Source organism: Eretmochelys imbricata, chromosome 11 (assembly GCF_965152235.1).
Source record: "Eretmochelys imbricata isolate rEreImb1 chromosome 11, rEreImb1.hap1, whole genome shotgun sequence".
Lineage (NCBI taxonomy): Eukaryota > Metazoa > Chordata > Testudines > Cheloniidae > Eretmochelys > Eretmochelys imbricata.
Genome location: NC_135582.1, coordinates 2,621,170 through 2,639,768, shown reverse-complemented (window position 1 = coordinate 2,639,768; position 18,599 = coordinate 2,621,170). Strand labels below are relative to the sequence as shown.

Here is an 18,599-nt window from a genome sequence, read left to right as displayed (position 1 = left end):
GTGTGTTAAACGAAACCCATTCCGCTCTGGAAGTTTAACTGTAAGGCATTTTTCCCAACCACTGAACCATATTTTTTTTTTGTCTCTTTCCTATACCCACTCGTTTTCCAACATCCTTTTAAAAATGTGGGTGTGACTGGTTCCCCCCGGGGGCCACCTGGAACTGTAAGTTCATGAAATGTGCCCCCCTCCCTCAGTGTGGAGAGGAGTATACACAGCTTTCTACCCCAAATTATGACTCCTGCACATACTGGTTTTAGAGAAAGCAAAAATAAATTTATTAACTACAAAAGATAGATGTTAAGTGATTCTAAGGGGTAGCAAACAGATCAAAGCAGATTACCTTGCAAATAAACAAAAACACAATCTAAGCTTAATATACTAAAGAAGTTGGATATGAGCTGCAAATTCTCACCCTAACTGTTGGTTTAGGCAGTTTGCAGAGGTTCTTGAGGGCCAGCTGCACTTGCTTGCAGCTTAAAACCCCAAATATTCCTTTCACAGGCTAGAAACCCCTCTAGCCTGGGTTCAGCCCTTCCCCCCACATCCCGTTCAGTCCTTGTTTCTCAGATGTTTCCAGGAGTCTCCTTTGAGCGGGGAGTCAGTGAAGAACCATGATGATGTCACTCCCCTGCCTTATATAGCTTTTGCATATGGCGGGAATCCTTTGTCTCCAACTTTAGTTCCCACACCTTTCAGTGGAAAAACACTGGTATTCTATGATGCCTCTGTAGGGCCATAGCAGCCATAAGACAGAGGGTGTTTGTAATGTCCCCAGGAAGGCTCCCCAGTGGGATATTAGCATCTTCTAAGACCGATTGTTTTCCCTAATGGCCCTTCCCAGCCAGCCATCTAGACTGATTGCATTTTGCCTAGTGGGCATTCCCCAGATGTAAACACATTTGTAATAGATTCATAAACAACATTCCTAACTTCAGATACCAAAATGATACATGCACACAAATAGGATAATCCCATTTAGTAAATCACAACCTTTGCAATGAGATCTCACATGCCTTATCTTGCACAAAATACCCCATAGTTATACCAAAAGCACATAATATTATTACGGAGAAGAACTTGGGGCGTAAGGCCACAGTGGGCACCAGAACCGTACGCAATATGCCAGTATCTGTCTCGCCAGGGCTGCATGTAGATCTGCTACAATCACCTCTCTGATCCTATTCACCACTCCCCTCGCTGTACATCCCAGGATCACATTAGCTCTTTATGCCATAGCGTGGCTTTATTGACCGCACCCTGTTCTTTGGTGCCGGAAGCCGACCGCGCTGCTCCCACTGGCTGCAGCATTAGAATATAATACAGCTTATGCTATACGGCCATCCCCTCACGGCCCCTGCTGCATGGACTGGGGACCACTCCGAACCTGGCTAGCGGAGCACTCCCAGGGAAGGGGTCTCTCGGTCTGTCCTGCACGGGGGGCCGTTGAGCCAATCCACTAACCTCTGCAGCGCACCCGGCAGCCCTTTGCATAGCAAAGCTAACACCAGCTGGCCAACGCCCCCGCCCTCAGCCAGGACAGAGCCGGGCTCTGCTCATCAGCAGCTCTGCCTCCAGGCCGGCACCCAGAACGGGCAGGTCTCCCTTCCTAGATGGGCGTAGCACAGATCTGAGGAGGGCTGGCCGTGAAAGGGGCGACTCCCGGCCATGTGCTGTGCTGACCTCAAATCATCTGCCAGGGACATCAGGATTTAAGGCACTGAGTGAACAAGGCTGGCCCAAGCCGCTAGCGTCGTGGGAGGAGCACAAAGGGTTGACGCTGGCTGCACCCCCACTTCCCCTGCCCTTTTGGCCGTTCGCCTGGGGATTCTGATCCAGCCGCCCTGCTCTGAGCCTGCTCTTCCCAGGAGGCACTGGGAGCCGGCTCTGGGTTCAGCTGCTGCCCCCCGCTTCACCAGCACTGCCCTGGGGGAGCCAGAGTGCTCCAATGCAGCGTTCTGCCCCATCCCGCCCCCCCTTACAGCACCTGTTCCAGCCTCTAGAATTAGGGGTGGTGACTTACAATGCTGCCTGCGGCCCCTTCCTGCAGCCCCAGTTCTGTTTCCTCCTGCAATCAGCGACTCTCTTACTAGACAGCATGAGCAACACACACAGCACGGTTCTTTGCAATTCCCCTTGTGCCATTCGCCTCCCCCCGTCAAACGGTGTTATTTCAAGGCCCTTTGGCTTTCCGGCCTAGTCACATATACAGTATGGCAGCTTGATACAAAAACCTTTGCGTACCAAGGATAAAATACATTGAATTAAGAAGAACAGAAACCTGTCAAAAGCCAGCCTGGGTCTCTCTTGTGTACACTTCACAGGCTGTAGCTAAGGAGATTTAAAAAAAAAAAACAACTTAACATAAGGCTAGTTTAAGGCACGTAACAAACCAGAGACCAAAGCAGTATTGTTAACCCCAAAGATTTTTGTTGTACTGTTAAAAAAACCCCAATCTCAGACACAGGGTAACAACTGTGCTGGGAAAATACTGATGTCTAGGACGTGTAAAAAAAATTTCCCCTTGCATTGATCGCAGCCCCCTCTGCTTCTCCTCACTGGAGGGCGCTCTGCAGGACAGAAGGAGCTTGCACACCGGGGCTTGGATCGGGGCGAGGACCGAGCCCCTGTCTTTCTGCTCTTCTTTGAGTGGGTTTGGATTTGATGAAGGTGCTGCCCCTCTGCCGAGCTTTCCCCTCCCCTGTGGCATCTCACCTGGGCCCAAACAGCAGCTGGGGCTGACATGTCTCAAGCTTGATCTCAGGCAGCTCCAGGCAACTCAAATCATCCAGCAAATTATTTCGGAGTAACGCTGCTTGCCAGGCATGGGGCGGGATAGGTCAGGCTTACGTTAAGGTGAGAGACGGAAGCCTTGACCCGCCTGCTCTCTACCACAAGAGAAGTGAATTCACTTCTCCTTAGGGTGCAGGATCTGATCTCACTGCTCAACATGTGGAACGTGATGTCCAGAAATGCCCTCTCTCAGCTATTTTTGGGGAATATGAGGTGCCCCCTTGTCTTAGCAGGCAGTGCTGGCAGAGGGGCCTTGTGCGTGGGTCTGGGGGCAGGTGCCTTGCCTGGCACCGAGTTCTGAGGGCTGTTATGGGGATGAACTTGGTGCATTGACACATCCCTGGGGGCAGTGTGGGGAGCAAAGAAAGATGGGAGACCATGTGGGAGCACAGAGGGCAGCCGAGCAATTAACAGGGCAGGCAGAAATCTGCCAACGTTGGCTTCATTGCTGGGCAAAGCCTCATTACTGGGCTTCTCCAGGGCACAGTCTTGCCCACTACTCCTCTAGGCACAGACTGTGGGAATCCCACGCTGGGCTCCCCGGGGAAGGAGGGAAACCAGAGGCCATTGGCTGGGTGACACACGCCGGGGCAAGGAGGGAGAAAGGAACAGAAGCAGGAAGGAAGCAAGGTGTTCCCAGAGCACTCCTCGGCCCTGGGCCATGCCAGCCGGGAGCCCCCCTAGAGGCTTTATTTACAGCCCAGGAACCGCAGCAGGAACAAGAAGATGTAGACGATGTCCACGTAGATCTCCAGGGCGCCGAAGACGTACTCCTCGGGGCTGAGGTTGTACTCCTTGGTCCCTACCAGCACCTGGGTGTCGTAGGCTAGGAACTGGGGAGACCACAGACAGGGCGATGGGTCAGCCACGCCACTACAGATCCTCAGCCCCACGTACCTGAGCCAGGAGCTGCCTCCATCCTCCCACACCCGCCCCAGGAATGCATCCGACGCAGCAGCCCACATAGGAGGCTCCCGGCTCAGCAACGTTACTCACCAGGGTGAAGGCGATCGCAACCACGGCCACAAACACCATGTGGACCCATTGAATCTACAGAAAGAGACTACAGGGTGTCAGGATTCTTGGGTTTGCATATCGTCTGAAAGAGCAACTCCAGCAACACAGCGCCCCCTTGCACAACTCGGGGCTCTAGGGTCAACACCAACGCAGAGGGGAGAGCACCCTCTACTGAGTCACCCACACGTCAACCAGATGCACTCGGGGTTTTCTCAGAAGTCTCCCATCCAAGCATCAACCAGGTGTAATCCTGCTCAGCTATGAAAGGTGGCAAGTTGCTCTCTCTTGTTTGAGCTCAAGGAGGTACAGCTTCAGGGTGGAGTGAAGAACAATGATCTGATTTTAGCTACCCACCCCTCCCAAATACCATGTCTGCACCACAGCTGCCTTTTAAGGTGGACCAAGTCTCCCAGGCAATACTTCCGCTGTCAGCAAAACATCCGCCAAAATCCCTGGCTGACCACAAGCTGTGGCTGAGTGCAGTTGGCTCAGGGACAGAGATTTGCTTTGGGGTAAGTTGCTGAAGTGGGATCCGTTTGAGAGATAAAGTTTTGGTAACTTCATTCACCCCCTGCCCAGAACTTGATGTGATCAGGGATGAAATCTCCCTGCTGCTGACATTCCGATTTGCCATAATTAGGTTTCAGAGTTAACATCTCCCCTGTGTAAATGAGAGAGGTCACCCATCTGTCGGGGCTACTGCTTCAGGTTCTCTGCATACTCAGGCAGGTCACATGTGCCATGCTGGAAACGTTGTGCTTAAGTTCTGCAGATATGGATGGGGCCTGCAGAGGGCAGCATTGGTATCATGTTCTGGTCTGTCCCTGAATAGGTCTCCCCAAGTCCCCATGTTACAAGGAGCAGCCACTACTCACATATTTGTAGTAGAGGACGATGGCAGAGACTATCGAGGTCAGAAGGACGACGATCCCTAGCACACAGAACAGCCCGGTACATGATGTGAAATCCACCTGCCAGCGGGAGGAAGATAAGTCACTGAGAGACCCACAGAGCACAGCGGAACACAGCCATCCTGCTGCACCAGGATGGACTGACTTAAATCAAAGCCATGTCCATCACCGATTTTAACCATGATTTAAATCAGCAAGAGGGAAACCTTGATTTAAATCATTGATTGTAATCGTGATTTGCATTTGTACGTTGTAGTTACTGTCCTAAGGACAATAGCTCATTGGTTGGCAACCATTAAAACAGGTAAACTTGCAACTAAATAGAGCTTTTACACTAAATTTGGTGCTTCTCTTTGCTAACCAGGAGGAGACACTAGATCTATACACATCTATTTAAACAGTTACGTAGCTTAACTTTTTACCAGATGATGATTACGTTGTGATTTGCATCAAGCTCTGTTTGGATGGAAATTCAAACAATAAAAATATAGAAAAACAGCGATTTTTTGGTCATTAAATAAAACTACCTTAAAGGTGCTAGATACGTAAAAAAAAGTTGATCAAAACATGTTTTGCATTCAAAACTAACTGTTTTATTAAACAAAGGAAGTACTATCTGTAGTTAGTGAACTGAATTTATTGTTTCTAGTCACGGTGTCCTTCAAGATTTTAGAACTAGTAGATCTCGTCCTCTCGTACATGGTTTTTATTCAGAGATTGGAAGAGGAAAATGAACTTTCCTGCTTTTTCACTGCCCCCAATTGGTTTCTTAACTTTGAATGAACCGAACTAGTTGAATAAACTGAAACGGAGAAAATGATCTGTCTACACCTGCAGAGGTGGCTACTGCTGTCAAAAGCTGGGTTAGCCCTTCAACAAACTCTAGTTCCAGGTGCTTAGCCAGTGACTTCCACCAGCTGAGTGGTGTGACGTTCTTTAAAACTTGGCAGGAAACAGGGGCTGCTTAATATTACTTTTTTGCATTTAATTTAAATGGTTTTAATAGATTAGAATAAGGTTAGGTCTTAAATTGCCAATTTCAAATTTAATTTTAAATACATTTTTATTTTAAAAAAATAAACCTGTATTTAATTTAAAATTTAAAAAATAGATTTTTTTTTAAATTAACCCCCCCCCACACACACAATAGATTTTTTATCTTCCCTGCACCGCACTCTGCTTCCCCTGCAGAAGGCACCATAACCTGGAGCAGCCTGAGGCACATCTGCTCCCCATGTCAGCACGGATCGGCTGCATCGGCTCTTTTCTGAGGGTGGGTGGCATGGGACAGATGTTGTGTGGCAGCCTGGGTAGCGAGGGTCAGCAGCACGCAGGGCAACGTGCTGCCCAGCTGGGATGCAGCCAGTGGGAGCCGCGCTGGGAAATGGCCACCCGGCCGGAAGGGACACCCCAAAGCGCTGGCCCTGGAGGGTCACTGACTCAGCTCTCTCCGGGCTGCCGCACGAGATCCAGGTTCGATTCCTGCTCTGTCACTCCCAGCGCTGGGTGCAGGCAGCATGGATCCCCAGGGGAAGGGGCACGATGCAGCGTCTGCCTTGTGCCCTGTCCCAGCCTATGCCGCGGGGGCCCTCAGGAGGGGAAATCCCCGGACTCCCACTGTCCCCGCTGCCCTGGACGGGCAGAAAGCCCATCGAGCCTTACCTTGGTCTGGAAGCAGAAGATGGTGACAATTATGGCCACTTTGGCAGTGATCACCATGGCGATCAGGACTGCCATGGTGTCATACGTGCTGCACACAAAGGGTTAAAAGCAGGGGGGGGGGAGGTTTAAAAGCCATTCAATTATTTCCCACTTCACCCTCCGCATGCAACGGGGAGCTAAGAACCGGGGCTCGCTCCCCAGCAGTGCGATCCCATGGGCTCGGTGTTCGGCGGGTGATCCAACCCGGCACCCATGGGCCCTATAGAAAAGCCATCACAGGCAGCCTGCAGTTCTGTGACTCGCCCCCAGGAGGCGCCTGTTTGAGTCCAGGCTCCAGGGCGACTCCTTCAACCTGAGCTAAGCCAGGAGGATCCCTGAAGTTGGAACCATGGTGGAGCTGGCTTTCCGCTCCGTCCGAGCCCACTTCCCCCGCAGGGCTAGTGACCCAGACATGACAGGGCCGGGACGGTGCGTGGAGACCTGCAGCCGACACCGGACATCTCTATTCTCCCTGTCTGCACTGCAAAAGACATTACCAAATACACCCACCTTGTCTCTCTAATTACCAGATAGAGTCAGCAGAAGGGGGAGAGGGCCAGGAGACATATTCAGTTTGCCCCAGTTTCAGCAGCCCTAGGCGTTGGCAATGACATGGCCAAACAGATTGGTGGTGATGGCTCAGCCCGGCTGTACCCCGTTCCAGGGACAGATCCTCCCGCTATTCTAGGGACCCACCCGAGATCCGAGATGACCAGGGCGAGTTGCTGATTGTCAAAGGGGAATTAAAAAGCTTTCCCCTCCCCCTCCTTTAAAACGATTCCAAATCCAAACTCGGCTCCACATGCCAACAAAGACGTGATCGGTAGCTTCACACAAAATCTTTCCCCGTTATCTGCCAAGCCCTGCGCGAGGGGAGCTGCCGAGAGTCAGCGATGTAGCTACGACAGGACGGGGGGACATCTGGTGGCGGGGAAGGCAGGAAGCACTGCTCCTTCCATTAGAGAACCGTCAGCCTGGAAGGGACCGTGAGAGGTCACCTAGTCCATCCCTGCGCTGAGGCAGGGCCAAGTAAACCCAGACCATCCCTGACAGGCATTTGTCCGACCTGTTTTTAAAAACCTCCAATGATGGGGATCTCACTGTCTCCTTAGGCCACCTGTCACAGGGCTTAACTAGCCGTCCAGTTAGAAAGCTTTTCCTAAATCTCCCCTGCTGCAGATTAAATAGATTCCTTCTTGTCCTACTCTCAGTGGACATGAAGAATTGATCACTGTTCTCTTTATAACAGCCCTTAACATAGGTGAAGACCTATTATGCCCTGCCGCAGCCTTCTCATCTCTAGACTAAACATGCCCAATTCTTTCAACTTTTCCTCCCAGGTCAGGTTTTCTAAACCTCTTGTTTTTGTTGCTCTTCTCTGGACTGTCTCCTGTTTGTTCACACCTTTCTTAAAGTGCGGTGCTCAGACCTGGACACAGCATTCCAGCTGAGGCCTACCAAGCGCTGAGCAGAGTCAGGCCCGTGTCTTACATACGACACCCCTGTTAATACGCCCCAGAACGAGTTTTGCCTTTTTCACGTCATAAAGACTCTTTCAATTTGTGATCCACTAGAGCCCTCAGATTCTTTTCAGCAGCATGACCGTCTTGCCGTTATTCCAGCCTTCTGGAACAAAGAGTTGCTCCCGGCCAATTCTAAGAACCGACTGGACAGTCAATGTCCTGCCGTATTGTTGTTCCAACAGATGTAGGGATAGGTAAAGTCCCCTGTTATCACCACGGCCTGGGCTTGGGATATGTCTTTGTTGTAAAAATGTATCATCTACCTCCTCCTTCTGATTTAAGGGCCTGTAGTAGACCCCTCCTTTGACATCACCCTTGTTTTTCCCCCTGGCAGCTTCCCCCAGAGACTTTCAACGGGAATGCCTCTCACCTCCTCCTTCTGGACCTCAGAACTAGTGTGTATATTCTTACTATACAAAGCAACACCTCTGCCCTTTTTTCCCTGCTGGCCTTCCTGAACAAGAGGTCCCTTCTACCAATATTCCCACCATATGATTTATCCCCCCAAGACTCTGGGGTACCCATTCAGTCATAATTCTGTACGTGTGCAGAGACTTTCAGGTCTGCCTCTTGATTCGCCATACCTTTTGCATTAGTGTACAGACAGCTAAGATGTGTGGCAGATTATCCCACGGTTTTCCCTCTTGCTTCTCCGATGGCCCTCTTGCAACTTCCCATATCCACCCCCAGATTCCAGCCTTTTGTCCAGGTCACCCGGTAGGAAGGTAAATCAGGGGTTTTCGAGGGGAGACACTGAGCTGGGGTCTTGGCAGGTAACAGAGGAAAAACCTGATTTGATCTGGATCTTTGTGATCAATGGCAAGTCTGCAGATGGGGCTGTTCTGGGATTGGCTTCCAAGGGCCTTTCTGAGACTCATTTACTACCAAAAACGTCTCTGTTCATTTTTAAGCGAGGGGGGTTGTCTCTATTCACAGTGATGTTAGTAGCCTGCTGGGCGTGTGCTTCACACCTCCCCCTTGCTGACAACAGGTGAACTTGGGGAAGGCAGAGGAGGGAAGGGGCTCAGAGGGGCTTTCCCCAGCTCCGCGGTACCTGGCGATGGTTCCCGTCATGAAGGCCATGGCCAGCGTCTGCAGCAAACGAAAGGAAAGGGGGCGATTAGCCGTGGAGCCAGCCGCAGCGTGGGATCAAAGCATCGCGTCGGCTTCCCAGGTCCCCGCCGAGACGTGGGGATTCACAGCAGGAGGCATGGAGGGGCACGTGGCCTGAGGGGGGTGTTTCAGGCAAAGGTGTGACCCTGAGGTAGGAGGGGGCCCATGGCATCACACACACACCCCCTATTTCTACCCCCATGCATGTGCCCCAGGCCCAGTCGTAACCAGCGTTCAGCCATCAAAGCCTTCCCTTCGTTCCATCCCACTCCCCCCCCCCCCCCAGCGCCCCCCCATCCTGGGGCTGGGCCCCCTCCCAGGATCACTGCCCCCCCCCCCGCTATACAACCCAGTCCCACAGCCCCACTTACAAAGATGGCGAGCAGGATGAGGTTACAGGGGAAGCGTCTCCTGGGGGAAGTCAGGGAACACACAGGTCAGGGTGCAGGCAGTCAGAGCCAAGGGCGCTGCAGGCTGGGGGCGGGGGTCACGCAGTGGGGGTCGGGGTTTCTGGGGTGAGCGCAGCATGATGTCGCCTGGGGTGAGGGCACCGCTTTGGCCCAATGAGACTGCAGGCCACAGGGTGTCCCCGTGAAAACCGGCCCCCGCGTCAGGGCAGACCGCGGCCCGGATGGACGGGAATCGACCCTGGGGGGCAGCATCATCTCATCGCCCCTTGGGGATGGAGCCAGAGCCCTTTCTGGCCTCGGCCCCCTGCCTCAGTTACTCCCCCGCGACCCGCTTCCTAGTGCCCAGGGGACTCGGAGCTGGGGCGCGGGCTCGGAGGGAGGGGCCGCCCTCTCTGATCCCCAGTGAAGGAGACACTCACCTGGGGCCCGGGCAGCAGGCCAGCACCAGGTAGCTGACCAGGAACACAGCGCTGGGGAGGGAGAGAGACAGAGCTTGGAACCCTTCCCAGCCCTGCTGCCCACCCGGAGCCGGGGCCGGTCGGAGCCGCGTGCAGGGCAGCAGAAGGGCCGAGGTTTCACACCCACAGAGTCAGGCCTTTCCAATTCCCGGCGCCTCCAGCAACTAGCTCTGCCCTGCTGGCCTTGTGCCGTGTGAGGCCCTTTACCTCCACCTGGGGATCTCAAAGCACCCGACAAACATTCCTCACGTTTCCCTTCGCGCCTTGGGAGTAGGGACGTGTTATCTCCATGGCACAGAGCGGAAACCGAGGCACAGAGCAGCGGCTGAGCTCACACGGTAGCTCAGAGTCATTCCAGTCAACGAATACCCCAGGTTTTTCTCCTCCTCTGCCGTTCCCAACTGAGGAGCCCCCAGTTTATAGCAGAAATTCTTATTATTCTCTAAACGCATGACCCATTTCTATTCTCCAGTCTGTTGGCCATCCAGTGCTTCCTGGATGATATTCCGATCCTCCTCTGCACCGACGATGCCTCCCAGCATTGTATCCCCAGCAAATTTCATAAGCACACCTACATTTTCTGCCAAAGCCGCCAACAAAAATATTAAGTTAGACTGATTCCAAGACCAATCACTGAGGAATACCACTAGTCACCTCCCTCTGGCCTTTCAGCATAACCCATTATCAGCTGCTACGTAGCCAGTTCCTTAGCTGCCTTCCAATTCCTGTACTAGTCCTCCCGGTCTCATCTTCACTGATGATTTCCCACATAGTCCTTCACTGAAATCCAGATAAACAGATCTACCACATTTCCCTGTCTAGAGAATCAGTTAAGAGACCAGGTTCACCTGGCATGATCTACCTGTGGTGAGCCCACTGCACTTTATCCCATTTACCTCTGATAAGTCTTTCCTTCAAAATTTGTTCTCAAGCCTTGTCTACAATTGAGCTCAGACTCATGGGTCCATGGTTGTCTGAATCACTTTTTCCCTCTCTTATTCTCCAGTCATATGGTACACCCCCAATTTCACATATTGATTAAAAATCCTTGAGGGTGGACCTGCAATTTCATAACCTTCCTTGATACAGTGACGTCCTCAGCTGTATTAGCAGAGTTTTTTGCATTTGATTTCCTAGTTTTTTTCCATAAAGAAAGTGATTAACTGCCCCTCTCCCTCCCCATGTCACCAGGGGCTGGAGGCGGCACCCACACAGCGGCCTCTGCCTCTGGCGTGGGGCACCAGCGCCTCGTGGCACTCAGCAGGGAGCGCACTGACCGAGCGGTGGTGACTCTGCCAGCTCTCACAGGGCGGCACAGGAACCCAGCCAAAGGGCAGGTGGGCCCGGGATGAGCAGGGAGGGGAGTTGGCAAAGTTGGCAGAGTGATACTTACTAAGAGGCGTAGTACACAATAACGTTCCCCTGCACAAAGGTGCGGACGGGGGAGCTGCGAAGAGGGAGAAGAGCGTGAGATCGGTTCCTGGCTCCACCCGTCACCACGTGGCCCCTTCCCTGCTCCCCCGTGGTCTCCACCCCCCCAGTGTTCACAGTGCGGGCCCTAGCGAGCAGCAGAGTGACCCAAGGGAAAGCTTGGAAGTGAGAGGCTCCCTGCTCGTCATCACCCCCAAGCCGTTGCTTGCCCCCCACATAGCGCAGACCCGCTGTGGGGTCCCCAGTCCAGGAGCAAGGACAGGGCTTTAACCCTGCCCTGCTCTGTGCTCAGCTCCCCAGACAGACCCGCCAGGATCCATCCGGACTCCTGCCAGGGCAGGGCAGGGTCACCCCGCACAGCCCATCCCACAGGGCTGCACCCAGCCTGGCTTTAAACAGCCCCAGGGTGGGGCTCCCCATCCTTGTGAGACAGTGCTCATCTCCATCCCGGAGGCAAGGCTCTGGCTCCTCCCTTCAGTGGGGGGACGGGGCATTGGGGGCAGTCATCTTCGTTCCTCCGGAGACTCCCTGGGATGTCCCAGCTCCTGGGGCCCCGTGGAGCAGGGACCAGCCCCTGGGACAGCAGCAGCTGGCGGCAAGGGCAGGGCTCAGGACAAGGTGAGACTCACACGAAGGTGAACACGGCGATGATGCCCACGGTCACCAGCAGCTGGACTGAGATGATGGTGTAGACCTGAAAGAGGCAAGTACAGAGGGGTCACCCGCGGGCACCGGCCTGGCTCCCCCGCGGGGCACCGGCAGGCACAGAGGGGTCACCCGCGGGCACCGGCCCAGCTCCCCCGCGGGCACAGGCAGGCACAGAGGGGTCACCCGCGGGCACCGGCCTGGCTCCCCCGCGGGCACAGGCAGGCACAGAGGGGTCACCCGCGGGCACCGGCCCAGCTCCCCCGCGGGGCACAGGCAGGCACAGAGGGGTCACTCACAGGGCACCGGCCCAGCTCCCCCGCGGGCACAGGCAGGCACAGAGGGGTCACCCGCGGGCACCGGCCCAGCTCCCCCGCGGGCACAGGCAGGCACAGAGGGGTCACCTGCGGGCACCGGCCCAGCTCCCCCGCAGGGCACAGGCAGGCACAGAGGGGTCACCCGCGGGCACCGGCCCAGCTCCCCCGCGGGCACAGGCAGGCACAGAGGGGTCACCCGCGGGCACCGGCCCAGCTCCCCCGCGGGGCACAGGCAGGCACAGAGGGGTCACCCGCGGGCACCGGCCCAGCTCCCCCGCGGGGCACAGGCAGGCACAGAGGGGTCACCCGCGGGCACCGGCCCAGCTCCCCCGCGGGCACAGGCAGGCACAGAGGGGTCACCCGCGGGCACCGGCCCAGCTCCCCCGCGGGGCACAGGCAGGCACAGAGGGGTCACTCACAGAGCACCGGCCCAGCTCCCTGCACAGACACGCCAAGGCGGCCCCGAGGCGTCACTGCCCCCAGCTGCCCAGCACCCCAGGTGCGATGGAGCCGCTGGCTCTCAGTCCCGTTCCTGATGGACTCGGAGCTAGCCCCTGCCATGCCCCAAATGGCAGCTGGGCAGGGTGCCAGGGACTGGGTGGGCCATGGAGATCGAGTCCCTTGTCGTCCCGAGGGTGGGCAGCTCCTACCAAGGCTCCCATCCAACGGGCTCCAGGTGTCCTGTTAGCCCGGACAGCGTGGGGAGGGGCTCTGTAGCCCAGGCCACTCCAGCCCCCGCCAGCACTAGGGGGGCCCTGCAGCCACGGGAGCCTGACGCTGCCCGTAGCCGCTGGCCTCGCCACACAGACACAGGCCCCCGGCCCCGCACTGGTACCCAGGCTCGCCCTGCCGGCCGCAGCCTGTTCCTGGGGGCCAGAGTCTGGAGGGGGACACCCCCTCCCCACCCATCCCCCCGGCTCCTGCACCCTGCACCCCCGGGGGCCAGGCAGCCCGGCTCCTTCTGGAGTTACCTTGCGGATGAAGGCGTGTCGCACTCTCTTGTCGTCCCAGTCAATAGTCCTGACGACGTCATCCCCCAAGCTGGTGAGGATGCAGATGTTCCCTGTGGGGAGACCAGTGGGGAGAATGGAAGGGGAACCAAGAACCTTCAGCGCCTGAACACTGGCATTGCTTGGGGGCATCGGCTCTCCTGGGCCCCTGCTGACTTGTCATGTGTTGGGGGCTGCCCCGCCCGAGCGTCAGGTCCCTCCCCAACCGTCTCTCCCCACGAGCGGGCTGCCCCGCGGGACGTCCCAGCCCAACGGCCCCTCGGCACCAGCAAGTGTCTCGCTGGCAGCATGGCCGAGAGGGCCGGGCCCAGACAGGAGACGCCGGCCTGGTACCCGGCAGGGTGAGGCCAGGGGTGCACACGGCACAAGGAAGTAACCGTCCCCGCTCTCTAGCGGCACCGTCTCCTTCCCCCCTCCCGCCCCCGGGCTCAGCCCATCAGTTGAGTGTTTCCGAGTGCCCTCCCCTCCTCCATCAGACCCCACCTCCTTCTGGCCGGGACCATTTCTGTGCAGCCACATACGGGGCCAGGCTGTGGCTGCCCCTGTCACCGCAGGGCTCAGCCAGGGCCCTAAGGTGCGGGAGAGGAATGGAACAGATTGTTCTCTGCACAGCGGCCATTGTCCCCTGGATTATCCCCCAGCAGCTTGGGGGCGTTTCCCCAATTCCCTCTCCCAAACCCTGCAGTTTCAGAGGCTGCCCCACGGTCTTGCCAGCTCCCAAATCCATGGGTCGAGGTGATCTGATCCCACTGCAGCTGGCTGTCGGGCCTGGCTGGTGCCAAGCTCAGCCCAGCTTTTACACCTGGAGGAATTCTGTGCCATTGCTCGTGCGCAGCATTCATGTCCCCTGCAGATTTCTTTTTTCTCCCCAGAAAATACTGCCAGAGAGGCCCTGCAGTTATGCCTTTCGCCCACTAGGGGCTGCTGTGGCAGCAGAACAAAGGGCATCTGGCTCACCAGCTGTAGCAGTCAACAGCCGATAGGGAGGAGAGGCCACGTTCCTTATAGCACCCTGCCCGTAGGGCCAGGTGAATAGGCACAGGATGTGGGTGGGACACAGACAGAGCGGGGCACACAGGGCTGCTGGGGGATCACACAGACTGGGGTTCAGAAGGGCTAGTCGAGGGGGACAGACTCGGGCAGGGGCTGAATGGAAGTGAGGGTGCAGGAACACATGGGGACAGAGGTGCAGGGACACATGGGGACTGGGTAGATGCACCTGACTGAATGGGAGAGGTTAGGGGTCAGGCAGGGTCTGCATGGGGGAGGTTCCCCAACTCCCTAACAATCCCCACCCCCCCAAAAAAAACTGCCTATACTTCTCCAACCCACACCCAACAACCCTCCAAGTTCACTCCCAGGCTCCTTCCCTCTCCCTCAGCCCCTCCATTACTCCTGACTCCCCCAAGCCTTTGCACTGCTTCTGAGGGGAGCAGGAAATTTGGTTCTGTATTATAGTTTAAATGAATTATTACTCAGAATTCTGTATTAATAAGCCTAGGAAGGAATCTATTTGTCAAAAAATATTTCTTGAATCTTTTTTGTCATCTGTATTGTTACACACATACTTGTGGACAGGTATTTTGAAATAAATTACCAAAATAATTGAAATTGGCATGGATTGTACTGTGTTATATTGACAAATAAAATATACAGATTTTAAAATACCGGGCACAGAATTTTTAATATTTTGGCTCAGAATTCCCCCAGGAGTAAGCTTTGATGTGACAGGACTGAAGATTGGAATGTTTTGCCTTTTACTGGGACATCTCCCCTCTATCAAATCTGGGGGGAGTGACATATCGGAGCCCATCCGTCCCAGGGGGTCAAAGAAATCCCTTCCTAACCCCCCACTCACACCAGGCCCCGCAGAGCCCGAGTCACCGAATCCATTACCCTGCCCTTCCAGAGACCCCTTCCCCTCACCCCACCATCTCCTCTGCCTTGCACTCCTCAAGTCCCACATGGGCACTGCTACCCTGATGGCACGTCTGGCCCCGTCCCCTGAGAGCAGAATCCAGCCCATTGTTACTCTCTTTGCCCCGGTCCCTGGGGTGACCTGCTTCTGTGCAGAACGGGACCAAGAGCAACTGGAACCAGGGGTGGACCCTTCTCTCTTTCAGCACATTGATGGCCCAGTGGGTTTACTCTAATCTCAGAAGCAGTAAGCTGGTCTCTGGGGATGGGGCCAGATGGGCCATCAGTGGGTTTCTGCACCGTGCCCCCTATTGTGAATGCTCAGCTTACCTTGGTTCATCGGGAGTGTTGACATGGGGGGTACCGGGACACCTGGGTGGGGATATCCTCCTGGCTGTGGGTAGCCCCCAGGATACCCTCCGGGCTGCGGGTAGCTCCCGGGATAGGGTGCAGGTTGCGGGTAGCCCCCGGGATAGGCTCCGGGCTGTGGGTGACCCCCAGGCTGTGGGGGGTAGAGGGGATTCTTGTCATCGTAGGGCGGGGGAGCCCTGGGGTACGACATGGGGACTCCCAAAGGCTCAGGCTGGCTCTCAAGCAGCTGGAGACAGAGGGAGAGAAAAATCTGCCATTATTGTCTGTGCAGTTCATGGACCCTTAGCCAAAACTCATGACGCTGGGCCACAGCGGCTCTGTGCACCGGAGTCCAGCTAGGGGCAGACCCACCGGCCAGAGCCCTCCTCCCAAGATGGCCAGCGTGATATTTCTGCCTGGTCAATAAAGACTATTATTGACCTCAAAAGAGACCCAGCGCAAGGCAGATCCTGGTAACCAAAGAGTCAGTTAGGTGGGTGGGTCTTAAATGCCAACAATCATCTAAGTAATTTTGGCCCCGGGGCCCCAGGCAGCAAATTGCTCTCCCCAAGTCCTTCCGGGGTTCAGATCAAATGATCTCTCCATGCAGCGCCGGGGCAGCAATTCTGTGACATCCCAGCCAGCGAGCCAGGGTTGGGAGAGACAGGGCCATGGAGCCAGCTCACAGGAACCCTGGCACCAATGGCCCCAAATCCCTTCCACTGGCTTCGTGTCACAAGAGGCCAGGAGCCCTTTAAACCCTCCTCACTGCAGCCGGACACAGACAGGAGCCTGACAACAGAGGTGGCATTTTTGACAGGGGCCCAATCCTGCTGCCATTAAAATCCAGGGGAGTCGGGCCAGAGATCAAACAGGAGCCGGATCGGGCTATGCCCTAAGCTGGAACCCCAGCTGGTACATTTCAGCACCCTCAGACAACGGCGGTGTCATTTGACTGCATTCAAGGGGAATTTCACCCGCCCAGAGATCACGCTACGGTTCTTCCTATATTTCATCGCACTTTGTTGCAAAGGGGGTCACACCCTGACAAGAGTCAGGTCAGGCCAGAAAGAGGCAACAGCCCCTGATCAGTCACGGAGCAGCCAAATGGTTGGCCAGTGACAGAGGCCACGGGCTTTTGGGTCACAGATTCTGGTCACGTTTGAGAGGCGTATACAGGGCTGGTAGATGATCGGTCAATTGTTACAGACTCCAGCGGGTCAATAGGTTGCTTATCCCCCATCTGCAGCACCTTCTACCGCGGGGCTTGAAACATCTGCAGCCGATGCCACTCACCATGGCAGCCTCTGTTCCTTATATACTAACCCGTTATAAGTGGAACCTGAATGGGAAGCAGGACCCAGATTCCACCCCGTGACAGTCCAGGCTTCGGACACCCCCCAGTCATCCAGTGCACAGACGCTCTAGGGACTGTCGGACAATCCGGGTGTTGGATCGTCCAGGGAGTTTGCAGTGTGAAGCCTGGACGCTGGCAGACAGGGCCCCGTGTGCGACGTCAGGGGGTCTGGGACAATCCAGCCAGGGGCTCTGCAGGCATGAAATGCCGAGCGGGGATCTCTGATCTGGTTCCCCAAAGACCCAGGCGCACTGTTCCAGCGGCCGTCGCTCGGGCAGCGCTCACACTGGCAGCCCGAGGGCAGGATGTGTCACAGGATGGGGCCTGTGGCGAGAACTTGCATGACGAAGCTGGGCACAGCTCGCGTGGAGGGATGGCTCGTGCTGCCTGGCTCTCCCCTGCCAGCTCCCCACGCGGGCAATCTAACCCCGCCGGCAGGATCCCCGGGACCGGGCAAAACCTCTACCCATGCCTGCCCTCATCACTACCAGAAGTGGCCTCCATCCTGCACAGGAGGTATCTTGGTTTTGTTTTTTTTTTTTTTTGGGGGGGGGGGGGGGGGGTTGGGTGCCCATGTGCCTTTCCTGACAGTCCACGGGTGGGGGGGGGGGCAATCCCTAAGAAATCCATCCTACTCCGACCAGGCCATATAGCAGCGCACAGCCCAGCACAGAGGGGACAATCAGAGACATAAAAGCAAAAGGGACGAGACACTAACGGAGAAAGAAGTGTGTGTGTGGGGGGGAGACTTGATTGGGAGCAGGAAGGAAAGGGTTAATCAGTAACCCCTCCCCAAGCCAATTCCACCCCGCTGTCTAAGTCTCTTACTTGTTCTCCCCCTGGGGGCGGCAGGGGCCCTGACTCCGAGGGGGCTGGCTGGCTCCCCGGTCTGGAAAGCGCCGGGGCTCCCGGCAGATTCGGTGCTGGTCCGGTCTCACTCCGGATTCCGCTCGCTGCCTGACCCACGCAGCAGGGTGTTGGAGCACTTGGCAAGCTCCCTTCCCGAGAAAGGTAGGGGACGCAGCAGAGAGTCCCGGGCGCTATGTACGCTCGCTCGCTCGCTCCCCGGACTCCTAAACCGAATCGCTTTCGTTTCAGATGGTGCCCCCGCCCCCTTCACTGGCCGAGGATGCGCTGCTCCGGTTTGTCATTGGCCCGGGGCGCTGCTCGTCCGGATCAAACCGTGTTGCAGTCGCCCTGTTAGCCCCCAGCAGCGATTGCGAGTTCGTGTCCGCAGCCCTGACTTGGCGAGCACGGTGGGATGGGGGCAGGGCACAGAGCCCGGCTGGCCAGCACCGCTGCGGCTGGGTTGCCCTCGCCCCTGAGAGCTGACGCCAAGGAGCTGGGCTGGGGGGCTGCACCCTGCTCCTGGCTAGGAAACTTGGTATCCCCATTGCACACTTCAGGGTGAACACAGAGTGCTGCAGAATACAACCAAGCTACGCCCCGAGCCTGCTAGCTGATCACAAACACCGCTCTCTGATTATGAGCGGTGTAAGACAGGCAATCTAACAACACAGGGAATGAACACACACAATGCAGCGTCCTGCTCAAACCTGAGGACAAGGGGAGGCTAACCGGCACTGGGCAGCCTGCTCCAGGCGCCCACCTGTCGATCACACAAAGAGGCACAGCCGAGAAGACA

At 56.0% G+C, this 18,599-nt stretch overlaps 1 protein-coding gene across 1 annotated transcript; it reads right to left on the bottom strand.

Annotated features, from left to right (window-relative positions):
* Positions 1-309: 309 nt before the first annotated feature.
* LOC144272227 (protein lifeguard 3-like) lies at positions 310-18,016 on the bottom strand. The gene is made up of 12 exons (XM_077830161.1): positions 17,783-18,016; positions 15,577-15,844; positions 13,291-13,382; positions 11,987-12,051; positions 11,320-11,373; positions 9,888-9,938; positions 9,430-9,469; positions 9,000-9,037; positions 6,384-6,471; positions 4,686-4,781; positions 3,790-3,843; positions 310-3,626 (listed from the first exon to the last, which is right to left on the bottom strand). The coding sequence occupies exons 2-12, from the start codon at positions 15,806-15,808 to the stop codon at positions 3,483-3,485; spliced, it is 954 nt and encodes a 317-aa protein (XP_077686287.1). The 5' UTR covers positions 15,809-15,844; positions 17,783-18,016; the 3' UTR covers positions 310-3,482.
* Between the last annotated feature and the right edge of the window lie 583 nt (positions 18,017-18,599).

Excerpts from the sequence above, each read along its gene's own strand:
- LOC144272227 (XM_077830161.1), bottom strand. The coding sequence starts at position 15,808 with ATGTCGTACCCCAGGGCTCCCCCGCCCTACGATGACAAGAATCCCCTC. Across the intron at positions 9,939-11,319 it reads ATTGTGTACTACGCCTCTTA|CGCTGTGTTCCTGGTCAGCT; the intron begins GTAAGTATCACT and ends CTCCCTCCCCAG. Across the intron at positions 9,038-9,429 it reads TCATCCTGCTCGCCATCTTT|ACGCTGGCCATGGCCTTCAT; the intron begins GTAAGTGGGGCT and ends CGTTTGCTGCAG.